This window comes from Conger conger, chromosome 15, assembly GCF_963514075.1.
Source record: "Conger conger chromosome 15, fConCon1.1, whole genome shotgun sequence".
NCBI classification, from domain to species: Eukaryota; Metazoa; Chordata; class Actinopteri; order Anguilliformes; family Congridae; genus Conger; species Conger conger.
The window spans coordinates 18,942,496-18,959,940 of record NC_083774.1 but is presented as its reverse complement, the minus strand read 5'-3'; the positions used below and the strand labels follow the sequence as shown (position 1 = coordinate 18,959,940).

The 17,445-nt window shown below is 42.8% G+C and overlaps 1 protein-coding gene across 1 annotated transcript; it reads right to left on the bottom strand.

Moving 5' to 3' along the window:
* Nucleotides 1–2,278: 2,278 nt before the first annotated feature.
* On the bottom strand, nt 2,279–16,649 carry LOC133111611 (neuropilin and tolloid-like protein 2). The gene is made up of 9 exons (XM_061222088.1): nt 16,154–16,649; nt 11,122–11,178; nt 10,631–10,771; nt 9,221–9,469; nt 8,814–8,861; nt 8,557–8,684; nt 6,593–6,821; nt 4,389–4,502; nt 2,279–3,957 (listed from the first exon to the last, which is right to left on the bottom strand). Exons 1-9 carry the CDS (start codon nt 16,161–16,163, stop codon nt 3,359–3,361), a joined length of 1,575 nt encoding a protein of 524 aa, XP_061078072.1. The 5' UTR covers nt 16,164–16,649; the 3' UTR covers nt 2,279–3,358.
* Nucleotides 16,650–17,445: the final 796 nt, after the last annotated feature.

The following is a 17,445-nucleotide window of genomic DNA, read 5'->3' as shown; positions in this document are numbered from 1 at the left end:
CTCTTCAGTTGGGCAGGAGCTTTTTGATTGAAGTAGACTTTGCATTTTCTGTCAGTGTGAGCCTTATTCAAAAGTATTTTTTGTTGAACTCAAGTAGGCATTGCACTCACATATGACAATGAAACATCAAATAAGAAATTAACTTTCACAAAGTTCAGGATTTGTTATTTTGGTGTTGAATTGTTGCCATTTTAAATAGTTTTACTGTCATGTGTGTCAGGGCTGCTGGTAGATCACACTGTGGTGGATGGATGAGCCCCTCAGATTCAATCTGGCCCGTACTTGTGCCAACTCCGGCTGGTAGCTCCATGGGGCAACATAAAATTGGCAATTGCTTCACCCAGGGTATTGGAGGGTTCAGTCGGATAGAGGGCCGTGTTTCATCAGGGTATTGGAGGGTTCAGTCAGATAGCAGGCCCTGTTTCATCAGGGTATTGGAGGGTTCAGTCAGATAATGGGCCCTGTTTCATCAGGTTATTGGAGGGTTCATTCGAATAACAGGCCCTGTTTCATCAGGGTATTGAAGGGTTCAGTCGGATAGCAGGCCCTGTTTCATCAGGGTATTGGAGGGTTCAGTCAGATAGTGGGCCCTGTTTCATCAGGGTATTGGAGGGTTCAGTCAGATAGTGGGCCCTGTTTCATCAGGGTATTGGAGGGTTCAGTCAGATAGTGGGCCCTGTTTCATCAGGGTATTGGAGGGTTCAGTCAGATAGTGGGTCGTGCTTCATCAGGGTATTGGAGGGTTCAGTGGAATAGTGAGCCCTGTTTCACCAGATGGCTGCGGACTACATATCAAAGCTACGTATGAATGCTCCACCAGCTCCACCGCATGCATGCTCAGCTGTAGTCTATGAAGTGAAAGAAGCAGCTGGTGACACAATGTGTTTGGGAGGAGAACTGCGGGTGTCTACAGTCTCCCAGAAATCGGGTTTGTGCATGTACGTGGCTGCGGTCGCAGACAATTAGACATTATTAGGGTCGAAATTGGACTTATTCAGCCCCACATTTGTCCCCAAATTTATTTGAAATTAGAAGAAAAAAAAGAGAGAGATGAATTTAAGATTGTACTTCCCTTGAAATTGGCATGCATATTTATTACTGGCCTCACCATACAGTAGAATTGTGTAACACTAACGTCATTAGTTGCAATAAAGAGTCGAAGTGAGGATGCAGAATAGTACGTTTACCTCCAGTAAAAGTACATTTGAAATAAAAGACCAGTTGGCCAATTCAGCCTTTAGGTATCAATATTAAAACTGAATTCGAGAGGAAAAGTTAGGACAAAATAAATTCCTCTGAGGGTTTCTATTCTTTATATTTTGAGCCATGTTTAAGAATGTATAAAATGACATCTGTGGTATAACTCAATTGTGCTCCGGGGTTCTCGCAGGGACTGTAGCTCTCTGTGACAGTCCTATCTGTCTTTTTAAGATGCTCCAACCCAGAAGCACCCTTGTGATGTCTAATGAGACATGACAGCTCACGGAAAACACAGGAAACCAGGACGGCAGTGAGTGATTTGTGCCTCTGAATTTACATAACCGCTCCCGACAGTGATGGCGGGAGGCGAGCGTTTAATTGATTTAAAGTGGTGTAAATTAGCGCACCGTGGAAGCTAATCCAAAGGTTCTCAAATTTGAGTGGTGAAGGCATAGGAGCTTTATTCAACTTGGAGTGTGTGTTCAGTGCAAAGACGTTTTCTTTCGGGAAGGTTTAGAGCTCCTGCCGTATTTTGTGGAACCTAACTTCTGCAAAAGTATGAACCAGACTGAAATGCGCGAATGTACTGATCAAAGGAGCAGAGCTTCATAAAAGCAAAGCTGAGCATAACTCTCTCGTGAACTGTTCAATGGCACCCCGTGAAGGTACCTTAGGGTACAGTAGGACTCAATTCTGCAGTATAAATTCAGTTTATTTCCCTTTCCATATATGTAATTTTATTAATGCATTGCAGGATACTGTATATTGTTAAATTACACATATATAAAAATACATTCCACCATCTACACATAAAATTACATATATGGACATGATAAAATCCCATATAAGCCACATATTTCCACATACATATATTCCCATTAATCCTTTGTTCATGTTTTAATAGATATTTACAAATATATTTTCATTTGTAGAGTAGCCTCATTTACAATTCCCATACATACTAGAGCCATATTGTTCAAATAGAAGGTTTGGGGAAAGTCACTTATGTAGACAGGAAGGTGGGGCATAGTAACTATGGTAATACTATGGTAATAATGGACTAATGAGCACAGACAGGTAAGTGAGCACATATTTTTTAATCAAAATGAAAACAAGAGCAGAGAGAGCATATCCATCCGTGTCAGTCAGGAACAAGGAGGATGTCTGTCCAGGATATACACTCAGTGAGCATTTATTAAGTAGACCTGTACACCAGCTTGTTAAAAAAAAAAAATTTAGCCAATCATGTGGCAGCAACTAAATGCAGAACAGCTTGCAGACATGATGAAGATGTTCCACTGTTTTCCAGACCAAATGTCAAAATAAAGAAGAAATGTGATCTAAGTGACTTTGACCATGGAATGATTGTTGGTGCCAGGAGGTTTGAGAATCTCAGAAATTGCTGATCGCCTGGAGTTTTCACACACAGCAGTTTATAGAGTTTGCAGAGAATGGTGTGAAAAACCAAAAACATCCAAAAACATGCATTGTTAATGAGAGAATGGCCAGATCTGTCAAATCTGCCAGGAAGGTGACAGTTACCCAAAAAAGTATGCATTACAACAGTGGTATGCAGAACAGCATCTCTGAACATACAACACATCAAACCTCAAAGTGGATAGGCTACAGCAGCAGTAGACTTAATAAGTCTAAAAAATAAGTTGAATAAATACCTAATAAAGTGCTCACTGAGTGTATATAGCAGGCTGTGCACACCCTTTCTTCCAATGTAAGAGCCCCAGTGCAGAAACTCCTGAAAACAGTATCAGAATCCTTAATAAAACCATTACCGCAGAAGCGTATTCAGTTCATCAAATTACCCAATTTACAAGTCCTGAAGTGAAAGCCAAGAAGCAATGCGACTTTTATTTTTGCAGGATTAAAACCGAATTGACAGAAATGAATCATGACGAGCCTAACTGCGTCGCACGCAAGCACCATGTGATTGAAATGAACGGAGAAGGCGCGTGGGTTTGCAACACCATCGTCTCGGTTTTTTCCGGAAGGTTTACGCGTCGGAGGCCTTCGGTGGACAGGCCTCCCCGCCACGCGTCCTGTACAGGAACAGGTGGGAGTCACGAGGGGGAAAGGAGGACGTGGAGCCATCCCCTCTCGCTCTGCCACCTCCTCCTCCTTCCAGTCCTCCTCCTCCTCCCGCTCAAAAGTCCATGGACATGGATCGCTGCTGGACTCCGTCGCTGCCGTTGCTCCGGGCGCTGCCGCGGGCGTAGATCTCGCAGGGCGCCTCCTCCATCACGCGGTCCTCGATCACCTGCTCCGCGCAGTCGCGCCCCTGCTTGTAGCCGTAGCAGCTCTTCTTGTAGGTGCTGTTGAAGGTCTTCATGGGCGGTGGCTGGGAGAAGTCGTTGCGGTAGGGCAGCTCCATGGAGCCCAGCGTGGTGCGGCTCTGCTTGCCCGCGGAGCTCAGGGAGCCGCAGTGGTGCTCGTGGACGCAGCGGGAGGCGGTGGAGGAGCGGCGGAGCTTGTGGTAGCTCTCCAGCTCCTCGGAGAGCTCGGCCATGTCGGAGGAGACCTCCTTGTCGCGCAAGGAGAAGAGCTCGTAGTGCGGAGGGTCGAAGACCTCCTGGAAGCCCGACTTGTTGAAGACGGGCTTGCGGGCCACCACCTTCTTGCGCGGCTGCTTCATCTGGACCAGGATGGAGATGATCAGCAGGACCAGGACCACGCCGGCGGACACGCCGATGACCGTGCCGTGCGTCTTGGTGATTTGGTGGAAAAGCCCGTTGGACTTCCTCTCTGTGGGAGAAGAACATTACGCTCAGACAAGTGCAAAGTACAAAAACCAGCAACCCATGCATGGCAAGGGAGAGATAATATTTCTGAGGGTTTTTCTTATCACCAGTTAATAGAAAACCAGCTTTTTAGCAAAGAAATCAAAGGAGGCAATATTAAAACAAGATATTTGACTAAATTACAGTACAGTAATACAATGTGTATTGAAATGTCTATTGAAATAGAACACTATGCACTGTCTGCAGTCATCCATGCGCAGGAGTGGTGATTGAAGAGGCACATTAAGAAATACCAAAACTCAATTAAATGAGTCAATGAAAAGGAGAAAAAAAAAAAGGTAAATTCTAAAGAAATAAAGCATAAAATGGACTAAGCTACCCAGCCCAAACACTCCTGCAGCTCCAGTGAAAGCCGGAGGGTCAGCGGTCACTCACCCTTGCAGTTATTCTCATCCCAGGGGTAAACGCAGTTCTGAACCCCATTGCACACCAGAGTGTCGTTGATGCACATGTTGCTATGGCAGAAGAAGGTGTGGCTGGAACAAGGAGCTACGGGAGACAACAGAGATATCAGAAACAACACTCTCCAAAGCAATAAAACATGTCATTATCTGTATATCTATATACATCCTTCAGCCTGTAACATGCTGCAGTAGGATGCTGAACGTTAGCCAGTGCGGTATTTCGGTTGGGATGCCCATCACGTATAGGAGGTGAATCATGACTAAACTGGCTCAGGGAGAGCGGACCGTTCGATCGGTAATTAAACCTGACTGCTCTGGTCAGGAGATGAACTCCAGCAGCTGGTCTTCACGGGCCCTGAGAGACACCTCCCTCCTCTCCCCTCTGGCCCCCGGCCTGGGCTCTCCTGGAGCAGCCTGCCTGCCTGGAGCTGCCTGCCTGCCCCATCAATCCCACGCTGCCGCCTCGCGGAGATGGCACTAAGAGCAGGCCCGGTGCGGCCCTGCCCGCTGTCCGCTAAGCGGCCCTGACAGCTGAATGAAAGGCCGGAGCCCCCTGCCCGTCTCCCGCTAAGTGAGCAGGGCTCACGCTCCTCCTGGATCTCTCCAAACGGATTAGAGATCTCCTCTTCAGCCTGGTCCTCTGCCCCTCATGGGGCTCCCAGGTGAAGAGGATGGAGAGCACAATGCCTGCTGTCCATCTGTGTGTTAGGGAGGCATAAGGAACTGCTTACTTCGGCGTGGAGCATGATTCCTGTTATCCCTGCTGTCTGGTTCTTTGCAGACTTAGGTGTGGGTAGACTGTAGGTATCGGGAGTCATTTTGAGGGGAGTGTGAGATATAAATTATTTTATCTGTTGATTCTAATAACTTGGCTCAACTGATGAAACATACCAAAATTAAAGGTGTTGGTGGTTCTGTGATAGCAATAGATGGTGCTGTTACTGGAAGACAGCTCAAATGGGAGAAGAAATATTTAATAACCAACACCACTACTGTGCTCTGTGTGAAGCCTGTTGAGACTGAATCAAATCAATTGGCACAAGCAAATTAGGCTTCAAATTGGATTGAAAGGCTTCACCACACAGACTTGAAATAAGAAAATCTATATTCTGAAGAAGACAAAGTCAATACACCACTTTAACAACTGCAGTTTCAAGCCTCAGCCATTAGGGGGAGACCGGCATCTTGAAAAACTGTAACATGACTAATGCGATCAGGGTTTTTCCACTTCCAAGATGTAATATTTTCAGTCTGTTATAAATAGAGCTGTTAATTTGGATATGTATTTAGGCTTTTCATTAAAAATTTTACTGGACAGACATAAGAGCTTCTTCCTCTGTGGCAAAGTTCTTCACAGTTTTTCATTTCAACAGCTTCATACCTCGACACCCGTTAAATGATTAAATACTTGTACTCTATGTCTTGATAAATTAGTTTTCATCAATAAAATTCCAATATCCCTGATCTCCCTTGACCTTGGCCAGGCATCAGTTTTAAGAAAATGTTTTGGAAGACATACATCAACAAATGTTATTAAGAACGCATATTAAAATCAGATAAAAAAACTAAAAAATATAAACGTATATTCTTTGATTTATTGAGTTTAACTGCCCCCAGTGTAACTAACCCAGTTCCTAAAGATATACAGCCCAACGAGAGGGAAGAAGTTAAGCTTTAAGCCAATGTGCCCTAGTTTTCCTGAATATATTATATATGTATTAAGGAAATCAATTAAGTTCTGACTGACCCAGCCACATGGGATACCTTTGTTTCCCGCATGATAAATATAATTTCTATATTTATAACATAAATGTTAAACTTCTGAAATGTTAATAACTTGATTGATTTCGCATAACTTTTTATCCCACCTTTCCTCCATTTTCAAGGGGTTGCATAAATGTACCACTTTTTGTAAGCATTGTGGTGAATGTGCAATGTGATTAATACCTGTATTCATTTGCCCCTTTAAAAGCACACTTGAATATTTTTAAGGTGGGAAGTATAAATGAGTTTATATGTACACCATACTTTATTATATTCACTGTTATGTAAGTTGCTCCCAATGAGACAATCAGCAAAATCTATGCAATGCCAAGGCGCAGCTGAACATGTCTATTTTGCCTGGTCAGAAGAGATAAGGACCACCGAGCGTTGAGGTCGTTGTGGTCGACTTACGGTCAACAAAGGAGGTGAAGAGCATGCGGAAGCGGCTCAGTCGACTGCTCTCGTCCGCCCACATCCGGACCACGCCCACCTCGCTCTCCAGCATGATGTCATTGGCCACGGTGCTGCAGAACTTGGCCTTCAGGTTCTCTATGGCACTGCTCCCGTCATAGACCGCCACAAAGTTCTTCTTGCACTCGTTGGAGTTCTCCATCTGGTACTCCAGGAAGCGCAGATAGATCTGCAGGGGGGAGACAGGCCACGTCAGAGCACAGCAGAAGCCTTCTCGGAGATACACGTCACACTTTCATGGTGAATGCTAGATTCAGGCCTATCTTGTTAAGCAGACAAGCACAGTGAGGACTTGCATATGTTTTATAACCCTTTGTACTATCATGTCCATGTTTTCATCAACTTTCTTCATAGCCTGTTTTGGGTTGTGTGCTGTGTCCTTGCACTGTGTCTTGTGTCCAATGTCACACTAAGTTAATTCTGAAAAGTTATCGTAATGGAATCTCAAGTAATATAAACCAAAACGAATTCAGACCGAGCTGTGACCTGAGTCGGTCTTGTGGATGGAACCCTGTACAGCAGGGCTGCACCACGCATCAGTACAGGAAGTATCTCCTCCACCTGCTCCTACCTCACCCTATCGCCTGTCACTTGGCTTATCCTGTTCACCTACCATCTCTTCTCTAAAGAAACCTGAGTCAGATTCAGGCCTCAACCGTGACCCCCAGGGCTACATGGGCCTATGTGTAGCAGCATGTTAGTGGCCCACTTCTCTCCAGCAGGAATGCAATGTCTCAGATAACACACTACTCCCTGAGCAGTCAAGCAATCATGTATACTACACAGAAGCGGAAGCTCCATTAACATGTTTTTTTCATTCAGGCTGCAGTTTAATTTGTCTGCTTACAGTTCACTTCAAATCTATTGATTTTGTACGCTCAAACAGAACAGAAGTGTTATTTTTACAGCCTAACAGACCAGAGGAGGATATCACCGTGGAATGGCTCTAATATAAGCTCTGCAAATTGCTTAGCAGAGAGCAAACAGTACAAATCAGTATAGTGTTTACACTGCTTCTTCCTTAACTGCATCTGCCTTTCTGGCTGCAGTTTAAACATCTACATTCATTTATACGACCTCACTAAATAACTAAAGCCCTCATTCTATAGTCTGTAAGCCTGTGTAGTTTTGTATGACATGGGATACATTGAATTGCTGGATTTATTATTGAAATCCAATGGCTGGAATACTGCTCTGGGATTTGTACCCAGTGGTGCTGAATCAGACAGTTGCAGAATCAGACTCCATCAGTGGTTTCTCACCTGGTGGAAGTACTGGCTAAGTTGGTACTACACTATGACTACTACTACTACTACTACTGTAGATGTCACTACAGCAGGCTGCAGCCTATGGCTGTTTTAAACCTGGACTGTGTGTCATTGGCTAATTATCAACTCTCCCATGTAACAGTCTGGGAACCCATGAGGGACTCAGTTCTCGCACCCAATTGGTGCAATCATTTCTGTAGCACTGAGGAGCAGGCAGGACGCTACACAGTCATGGTCTCATTAGTGAATATAGCAGGGGCTTCTCGTGTGGCAGTGGCTGGCATAGTGGTCATTTCAGGAGCAGAATTCCCGGCTCCAAATTGGGGAAATTTTGAAAACCTGTCAATCAAAATGTGCATTTTCTGTTGATGCAGACATGTGGGCCGGATATATTTTGAGATTCAGATGTGTTATAAAATTCTGAGAGTGATGTGAATAACGTAAAAAAATGTATACGACCCATTTTTAATATTATTATCAACCATTTGTATAATTTTCCAGCTTTTGTTATTCTTCCCAGTAGAAACTGCCAGAAGGATCGATTTGAATCACTGTGCATTGCACTGGAAAAGGATTAGAAGCTGGCTGTTCACATAGCCCACAGCCAGAAAGACGACGGCAGGAATTGATGCAGACCTTGGATTGAGGTGGAGCACGTATCGTCCAGATGCAGTCCACTGCATCAGTGGTGCCGATCTTCTCTTCCTCCTCTACCTGACTGGATTGGATAATGCCATCCGCTCCTCCGAGCTCAAACTGACAGTCTGAAGAGAGGGTGGCGAGATACAAAGAGAGACGAGAGGGAGAGAGAAAGAGAAAATCGCCTCCAGTCAGCTAAAGAAGACTTCAAATCCAATCAACCCAGCCGCTGAAATATTGAGTCGCTTGCTCACCTGGAATTGGATTTAATATTCCTCCCATGTGGAGACGAAAATCTGGGTCTGAACATATGAGAAAAGACAAAGCCCTCAGAGCAGCAATATACCAATAAAATATGCAGGTATAGACAACTGATCCCCAGCTTAGGCCCAGGAGAACTGATTAAAAGTCCCGTTGGTCACCATCAGCAATACATTTAAAAGGACGAGGACATGCTAATCATATAATGGTTTAATTAAGTGCTACGGGAGCTACGTGAAGCTCTTGGGTATTGAAATGAACCCATTAGCCACCGAACAGACGCCAAGCGTTCCAGCATACGATTGCATCCCTATCTGTGGTAACGTTTGAGGTTTCCTGAGCTGGAATTCTCCAGGGTCAGAGCTGAAGGGACAAAGGCAGTCCCCAGGGGGCGCCGAACCTGCGATGAAGGCGTATTTGACACGGAAGCCCAGGCCCTCCAGCTCCTCGTCGGTGGTGAACTTGATCCACATGAAGCGTCCGGTGGAGGTGACCACGCCCGGGCTCTTGGGGCCGCAGAAGCGGTCGATGAGGGGCGAGAAGCCGAACGGGCCGTCGCGCACCTCGATGTGGTCGAAGCGGCACTCGAAGGACGGCTCGATGTAGTAGGTGTTGTCAAAGGCCAGCTGGATTCTCTGACGGGGGCGTGCTGCAGTGCAGGGCAGGGCAAGGTGGGCGAATAACAAAGTGAAGGGAGGTATTTATTTTCAGATAAAAGCACTGATTTGCCTGCTATGAGTACTATGAGTACTATGCCTGCTCTGTACAGAAAGGGGGACCTGTCACACACACACACACACAAACACACACACACACACACACATACATACATAGACACAGTCTCTTTTCTCTGCCTGTCACTAGGACTTCAGAACACAGAATAAGTGACACCTTAATGATATATAAATGAAGCACTAAGTGTGTTTATCAGCTAAAAAGAGCAGTCAACACCTGAATATGATTACAAAAAAAAACCTAGATCACTGTCATATAAATAAATATGGCCCTTAAGAAAAACCTCAGGTCTCTAAATGCAGGTCAAACAGTGGGAGCCAGGAAATGACTGCTATGACAGATTAGCTGCAGGTGTTGCAAACAACAAGATGGAGGCCATGGAAGAAGTGCAAGAGAAACAACACTAAGGAATAAATATGTACACTGTAAAGAAACATTCTAATCCCTCGGAATGCACATCACAAGGTTTAACACAATTACTCACAACTACAGAGCCAATTTACTGAAGCCCAGAAAGATAGCAATTCCAATTAATTCACAGGAGGACATCAGGACTAGTACTGTACATAATAACCGGATGAATCATTTTCAAGTCATAATAAAATGATCACAGTAAAATCAATACTGACTCCATGTTTTGTTTTTTTCCTCTTAGGCTTGTTTTCATAAAAACTTGTTCCTGATCCTCCCTTCTATTGTCATGTCAATTTAGTCTGTGCTGGCTGACTTAAGCACAAGGGCATCCAACATTCTCAGACACACTTATTTGCCTTGTCGGGCCCTTGCGCTGTATACAATTCATTATTCCCACCCAAAGAGACTCCTCTCTCAGCACATGTAACTTCCCCAGCGCTTACAGCGCTTGTTTTCTGAATTACACGACTCGAAAAGGAGTGTTAACATTGATTTCAGTTCTACATGGCGAGTTCTGCAGGGCCAGACAGAAGCAGAGCACAAAGAAAACTGTTGAAAATGTTGAGCGGGGACTTCAAAAGCGCCGTCGCTGCGGGGAATTGGCACACAGCGGTTATGACGGACAGAAGCAGAGGCGCCAGCAGCCTCCAGAAGCTCCTACCCTCCAGGATGTAAACGCACTCCTTGTTGGGCGGGTAGGTGTTGGGGTAGTTGGGGGAGGTGAACATGCCTCCGTTGGTTTCTCGGATCCAGGTGCCGCATTGAGCCGAGGTCTTCGTCGTCTGACCTGCATTCTGAGACCCTGGGGACAGAGACTCTGGTGAATGCTACATCTGAGGGACAGGCACAAACATCAGTTCATGGAGATGAAGAGATTAGCTAAAGACGTGCGGATTTAATACAATGCAGCGCATTTCTTTCCCTTTCTAAATTCAATGTCGAAAGAGAACACAGGGCCTTGTACTTACGAATTACCATATCTTCCTCTTGTAAAGTAAATGTTATAATTTAAATGACATAATATTTCGATATACAAATCAAAAGTTATATGCAGTTTTATGTAGGAAAACATAATTTCAGAACTTACAGTATAACCACAAATCACATTATAGGACAATATAACTGTTTGATATGACGATAGAAGAAGCAAACCTTTAGTTTTCTGTGCCAGTGCAAAGCCTTCTTCTATCAGGATCAGGAGAACCCAGGCTGCAACACAAATGATGAAACGGCTTCATATCCAGGGCATTTTCAGAGCATGATAAAACGCATTCCCTTTCATCCTGTCGTTCGTCTCACATTCACTGTGGCACGGGTTCATAAATTCACACTTTTGTTTGGATTGCAAACTATTTCTGTTTCTATACTGCTGTTCACATCATATATATTTTTGGGGCAAATCTGTAAGTTGCAGTAAATAGTGTCTGCTAAATGTTCCATGGATATACAGCTAAAGCCTCACTCCCACAGGATGACACAAAACTGGCTAGAGCAGCGCTTCTCAACTCCATGTCCTGCGGGCCACAGTGTATGCAGGTATTTGCTCCTATCATGTGCTACGTCACCTGATTTCACCAATTAGCTTATTATCTGAACCAAGCAGGTAAAATAATGAGTGAAATCAGGTGGTGTAGTGCATGGTAGGAGCAAATACCTGCAGACACTGCGGCCTGCAAGACGTGGAGTTGAGTAGCGTTGGGCTAGAGTATTTCCCAGGGACGGTGGGAGGGTCTCACTTGGCACCTTGCACTCTGTCTCAGTGCACAAGAGGGCTCATCCTGGTTTGGGAACTGGGCTTTTAAGTCAAACATTGTGGAGTTTATTCACAGCTGGTATACCAGGGCTTATACCAGGACTGCCCAACCCTGTTCCTGGAGATCTATTGCCTTGTAGGTTTTTACTCTTTCAGTCTTACTCTAACAAAGCTGAGCTGCTTATTAGTAAAATTAGATGTGCTGAATTAGGGTTGAAAGGAAAATGCACAGGACAGTAGATCTCCAGGAATAGGATTGGGTAGCCCTGCCCAATATCTTTGAGCAAGGTAACATATATATATATATACTTATAAATATAGCTTCGGTAAAGAAAGCTTCAGTAAAGAAATATCCAGCTGTATACATGGACTGTATGTAAAAGTGTAATCTGTATAAATCATTCTGGTCAGGCATGTAGGCTAAATGCTGAAATGTACTGAGATGAAGTGAGATCATCGCATCGCTCAATACTCCCTTATTCCCCTGTGAACACTTAAAGAATTATTCGCTGACACCTATGGGACTGTAGTTTGTAATTGTTAGTGATTATCTAATCGCTTTACATGTGTTTCATTTGCTTACTGTATTTTGACAATGAGTGTACTTTATCACTGTATTTTGCACTTTTGTATGTTTTTACTACTGTATTCTCTGTATATGTTGTTTGTAAGCAGGGCACATCTGTGAAAGAGACCTGGTCTCAGTATGTTCTTCCCTGTCGAAATAAAGGTTTCTATCTATCTATCTATCTATCTATCTATCTATCTATCTATCTACAGTGACGAGATTAATCACGGAATATAATTGGGCTATATAAACTATGTGAAAAATGTGTCAAAAAGCTGTCAGCTGAATATTAAACACAATAGAATATGCATCAATATGAAAAACAAAAATGTTTCATATAGACAATCTCCTACACATACGTGTAGTTATTTTATAGTGACCTCAAAACAATAAACTATTTGAATAAAACAGTAAACTATTTGACAGCACTGCTCCTCAACTCCCACTACCATGAAAAAACATTAGCTACCAGCACCTGTAAAATACATCTTTTTATAACTGTGTTCATTTTAATTATGTTCGTTTAAGACAAACCTCATGAAAGTTCATGTTTTCATGCAACTTTTCCACTGAAGAACAAGCACAAAATGTATGAATGTATGAAAACAAATTATTATATGCTTTCAGTTCTGAAGTCTAATTAAGGAAATGTCATGATTATAATGTTAATGGAAAATAAATGGCAAGGAACCTTCATCTAAACAAGCATAGTGCAAACTATAAATCATACATTTTGACATTTCCAGACATGTCGCTGTGACAGGAGAGTGGCCAGAAGCTCTATCTGAATCCTCCATTGGTGGATCCATCATTTGTTGTTCCACCATTGGCCAGGCAGCTCTCTGGTCTGGGTATACTCAGTCTGAGGTGGGGATTCCCATCTCTGTGTGCTATTCCCACTCCAAACAGATCGATGGGAATCTGTGGAAATCCCTCTAATCCGCAGTAATTCATGGCATGCCATTGGCAGCTCAAAGGGGGGAGAGGCACCTGGCTTTCTCCACATCAATGTGCTTAACTTAAACAGCACGGATCAATAAGCAAATGACCCCAGTCAATGTTTAAGGGAAGAACAGAGAACACTGCATGCATCCATGAAGAGTGCTCCCAGAGAGACTGATCAAAAAAGACATACATGTCAGGGGAACACAGGCAAAACTTTCTCTGTGCTCTGTGCTATATTTATGCCTTCAGCAATAATCCAATTGTTAATTGAGCTGGAGACAGAATTGATTCAGAATGACTATCAACCATAAAAGATAAAATATCCCATTTTGCCTGGCATATTGTGGCAGATGGTATTGCATTTCCAGTGTTTATGCAGAATATTTGGCCAAACTGATTATGTTATGGAATGTTATGTTATGTTATGATGTGGAAGGGTTGACTGTTGCTTGTCAGCACTCAAACGGATCACTCTGTGATAATAACACTGTAACGCATTGGATAAGGCATGCAGGACAGAGATACCTGAGAAAGACAGAGAGCACTGCAGCAGACTATTATAAACGCACAGACAGCCCCAGTCCATGCCACCTGTGTGTGCATTCCTAGTTGAGACACTGCATTCATCATAGAAGTCAATGTTTAGTGTACCCCAACCGGAATTAAACAGGCTGTATCTTTTATATCAAGCCCAACAGCGAGGACGAGTCTGACAGATTGCATTATGAAACAGCATTACACAGAACGAGCAGGAACGCCATGTGTTGCGAACATGAAATCAAATGGCCCGGTCTCAATCGGGGTTTAACGGAAGACCAACCGAACGAAGCCTCCGGCGACCGCGGCTAAGTAAGAGCTTGATGAGGTCAGGGGGAATTAAATAAGCACGATTAAAGGCCATTTGAGGTCTCGTTCTCTCTGCATAAAATCACTCCGTATCGGGAAATGTTCAAGGGGTCGCTTCTCCCCCTGAGCACCTGGTCTTGGACAGGGAGATGGATGGGGCAAACTCAAACCTGATTGATGAATTCCTTGAGTAACTCGGAGAAAATTGGCATTGGCAAACAACAACTACCGGTAAACCCAGAACACGATTGATCCAATTGATGGATAGCAATACGGTGATGTATATCACTGGACATTTTGTGACAAATCCATTACCCTTTCCGGGAGAAAGGAAGGTTGATTTAGATCTGTGTTTACGTGGAAATAACAGGGTGGAAAATACAATAAAATACCAAACACAAAAGCAGGAATAAAATATTCCTTCATATGAGTGCACACAAGTATTTACTGACATTGGTTAATGGTTAATATGGTTAATATTTAATTCATCATATGATTCCCAGCTATTTAAATAACCACACAAAACAAATAAACTGTGTTGTAAATCAGTCAGGATATATTAACCCTATTTAAACACATGACAATAAGCAGGTGGTCCATCCAAATTTTATATATTCAGTTTTACATTAATGCGTCACTTAGGGTCTTGCAGTTGCACCAAACTGGACTTGTAAGAGGAAGGTTACAGGTTTTTTCCGCCAAACTGTTCATGTCAAGAAGCCGATGTAAAATTTCAGTACTATGCTACATGACGTAGCCTATATCTTGTAAGGATGAACACGTTCAGTTGCAGGGCTATTGATATCAACAGCTTTAAATGTAGACACGGATACAATGTGTGTGTATTTAACTTGTCTCCGTTGAGACATTTCTTCGACAATATTCTTCAGGCCTCTTCTTTCTCTAGCAGTTGATTTTATTATTATTATTATTATTTTTATTTTTTTAAGTACCTCGAGTAGTTAATTTTGAACAGCCTGTACATAACGATTGGCTATGTGTGCAAGAAATCGGAATAATATTTGAACAAAATGAAAGAAAATAGACTATTCAGACATTTATATGCAGTCTTTACTTTCACCGAGACACGAAACACTTGTATTCCTAACTTGTGTCACAGTTCTGAAAGGTTTAACTTCAAAGACTTCTGAATCCAGATTTTCTGGAAGCATAAATCCCAACTGTGGCTTTCTCCGCAGACAATCAGCGGGAGCTGTCACTTCAGCACCGTGCGCTGGCTCTGCTCTGCCTGCATTCCATATGCAACGTTTGAGCGAGGACTCGATGAGTTCAAGAAAGGCATGTTCATCAAAATCTGTGAGTTGACCTCACAGTTTAAGAAAATTATTATTATTGTTCAACAAAATGTAAAGTTATCAACGCATATGCCCAAAACGGATGAACCGAAATGAACGCATTGCTGATCGCAGTTTTCCTATTAGCAGACATCATCGAATGTTCATTTGTTGCTTCATACTTTGGTATTATTGTGTATGCACAGCCGACCTATATTGGATCAAATCAACGGGGGTCCTGTGTATTCTCAAAAACATACCTTTGAGCAATGTTTTTTGTGCTGTAGCGAGTCTTTTTTTTTTCTTTCCCCCCCCCCCCAATTTCAGATCCAAACAGATCTCTGCATACGGTTTCAAATGTCCAGAAACTACAGACGATAATCTGTGCCTGAACATATTTTAATTAATTCCGCCACCTTCACTCAGCCTCATAAATTATGTCTTTAAAATGGTTGATTTTCTCCCTCCCAATCCAAATTAAAATCCCCTGCAGGTGGCGATCTTATTCTGGATTTGCTCTGCCAAAAAAGTGTGAGCAACTTGGTGCAAAAGGCGGAATCGTGAGTAAAATAACTCACGAAAGGGAGAGGGGAAAATATGTTGCTAAATAAATATGTCATTTCGATGTATTTAAATTGCGCATTACTCCTTACAAATAACAGCTACCGTCACGTACGGTTTGAAAACACTTGAGTTTAAATTATTCACAGACATCTCCACATCCATTCCAATACCTTCTGACTACAACCCCAAGCCAGCTCTTCGATTCAAACTCACCTCCGTGCATTTCCTCGCCCTTTATAATTCCGAATACGTTAGCCTTCTTTATCGGTTGGACTTGCTTTATCTTTCCATGTTGTGACTCCAAAACCAAGAGCTGCTCTTAAAAAATGCAAACTTTCTTCAATCGCTTTAATTCCATCCTTTATGCAGGATAAAACCCACTCGGAAATTCCCAGGAGAAAGCCAAGAGCTTCAGTCCCTCCGGAAATGTATTGTCCACGGTTTTTAATCCCATTAAGAAAGATGCAATATAATTCCAAGTGTAACGTATGCATTCATGATGGCAGTTCGTGTAATCCAACAACATATGAGACAGCGACATATGTTGGGTGAGCTCAGTGAGTTATCAAGCTGAACTGAACCGCCGGGTCCAAACGAGGCTCTTTTAAGCTCTGGGCACTGTTTGCTTGAATGAGCAGCTTGTACGCATGCACCCTCCTCACCAAGCGAACAATTCCTATGGCAAGTTCACCCGCTGTAGCATACCACTAGACGCAGACGAGGAGTAATGAACTGGAGCCGCACAAGCGTGAGAAGAAATAATTCTCTCCTTTGTACACACACACACACACGAAATGTGTAAATCGCCGATCGCAGCACTGCTGATGCACTGATGCGTGCTGTCATACAGCGTGTAAATGAGCACGCTCACCAAAATGGATGCAGTTTTTTGAGCTTATACATTTAGTTTATAGGCTAAACATAATTACACAATCAACTCGGAAGAAAGCTTCAGGTCTCAGAGCATAAATAAGACCGAGTGAAAACGTGCTCTACAGACATCAGAGCACACTTCGGAATGTACATTTTATAATTTTGATATAATATTATTATTATGTTCACGCAACAACAACACTACTACAACAACAACTTAATAATAATAATAATAATAATAATAATAATAATAATAATGAGTGTAGCTATATTAATTGAGTATAACCATTTGAATGGAGACAAGACGCAATAATCATGCGTTTTACTGTTGCAACTTGATAGCGGAACATTTATTTTATATCCTGATCTCATTTAAAGTTGGGAGTCAATTCAAAATTATTTGAATGTAAGACTGTCGTGTAAAGTAAAAATAGAGTCTACCTATGTTTAGAGTGTCACGTTTTCAACAGACTCAAGGTCACCCCAACAAGTTTTGAAACTTTATTTTCAGACAATCAATTTCAGCATCAGATCAAATGTAACATCTTACAAGTTTACATTTTGCAACAATTTCCTGCATTCACTTGAACACACAAATGTTGGAAATTAAGACCAAAGCATGTTTGGAAGTG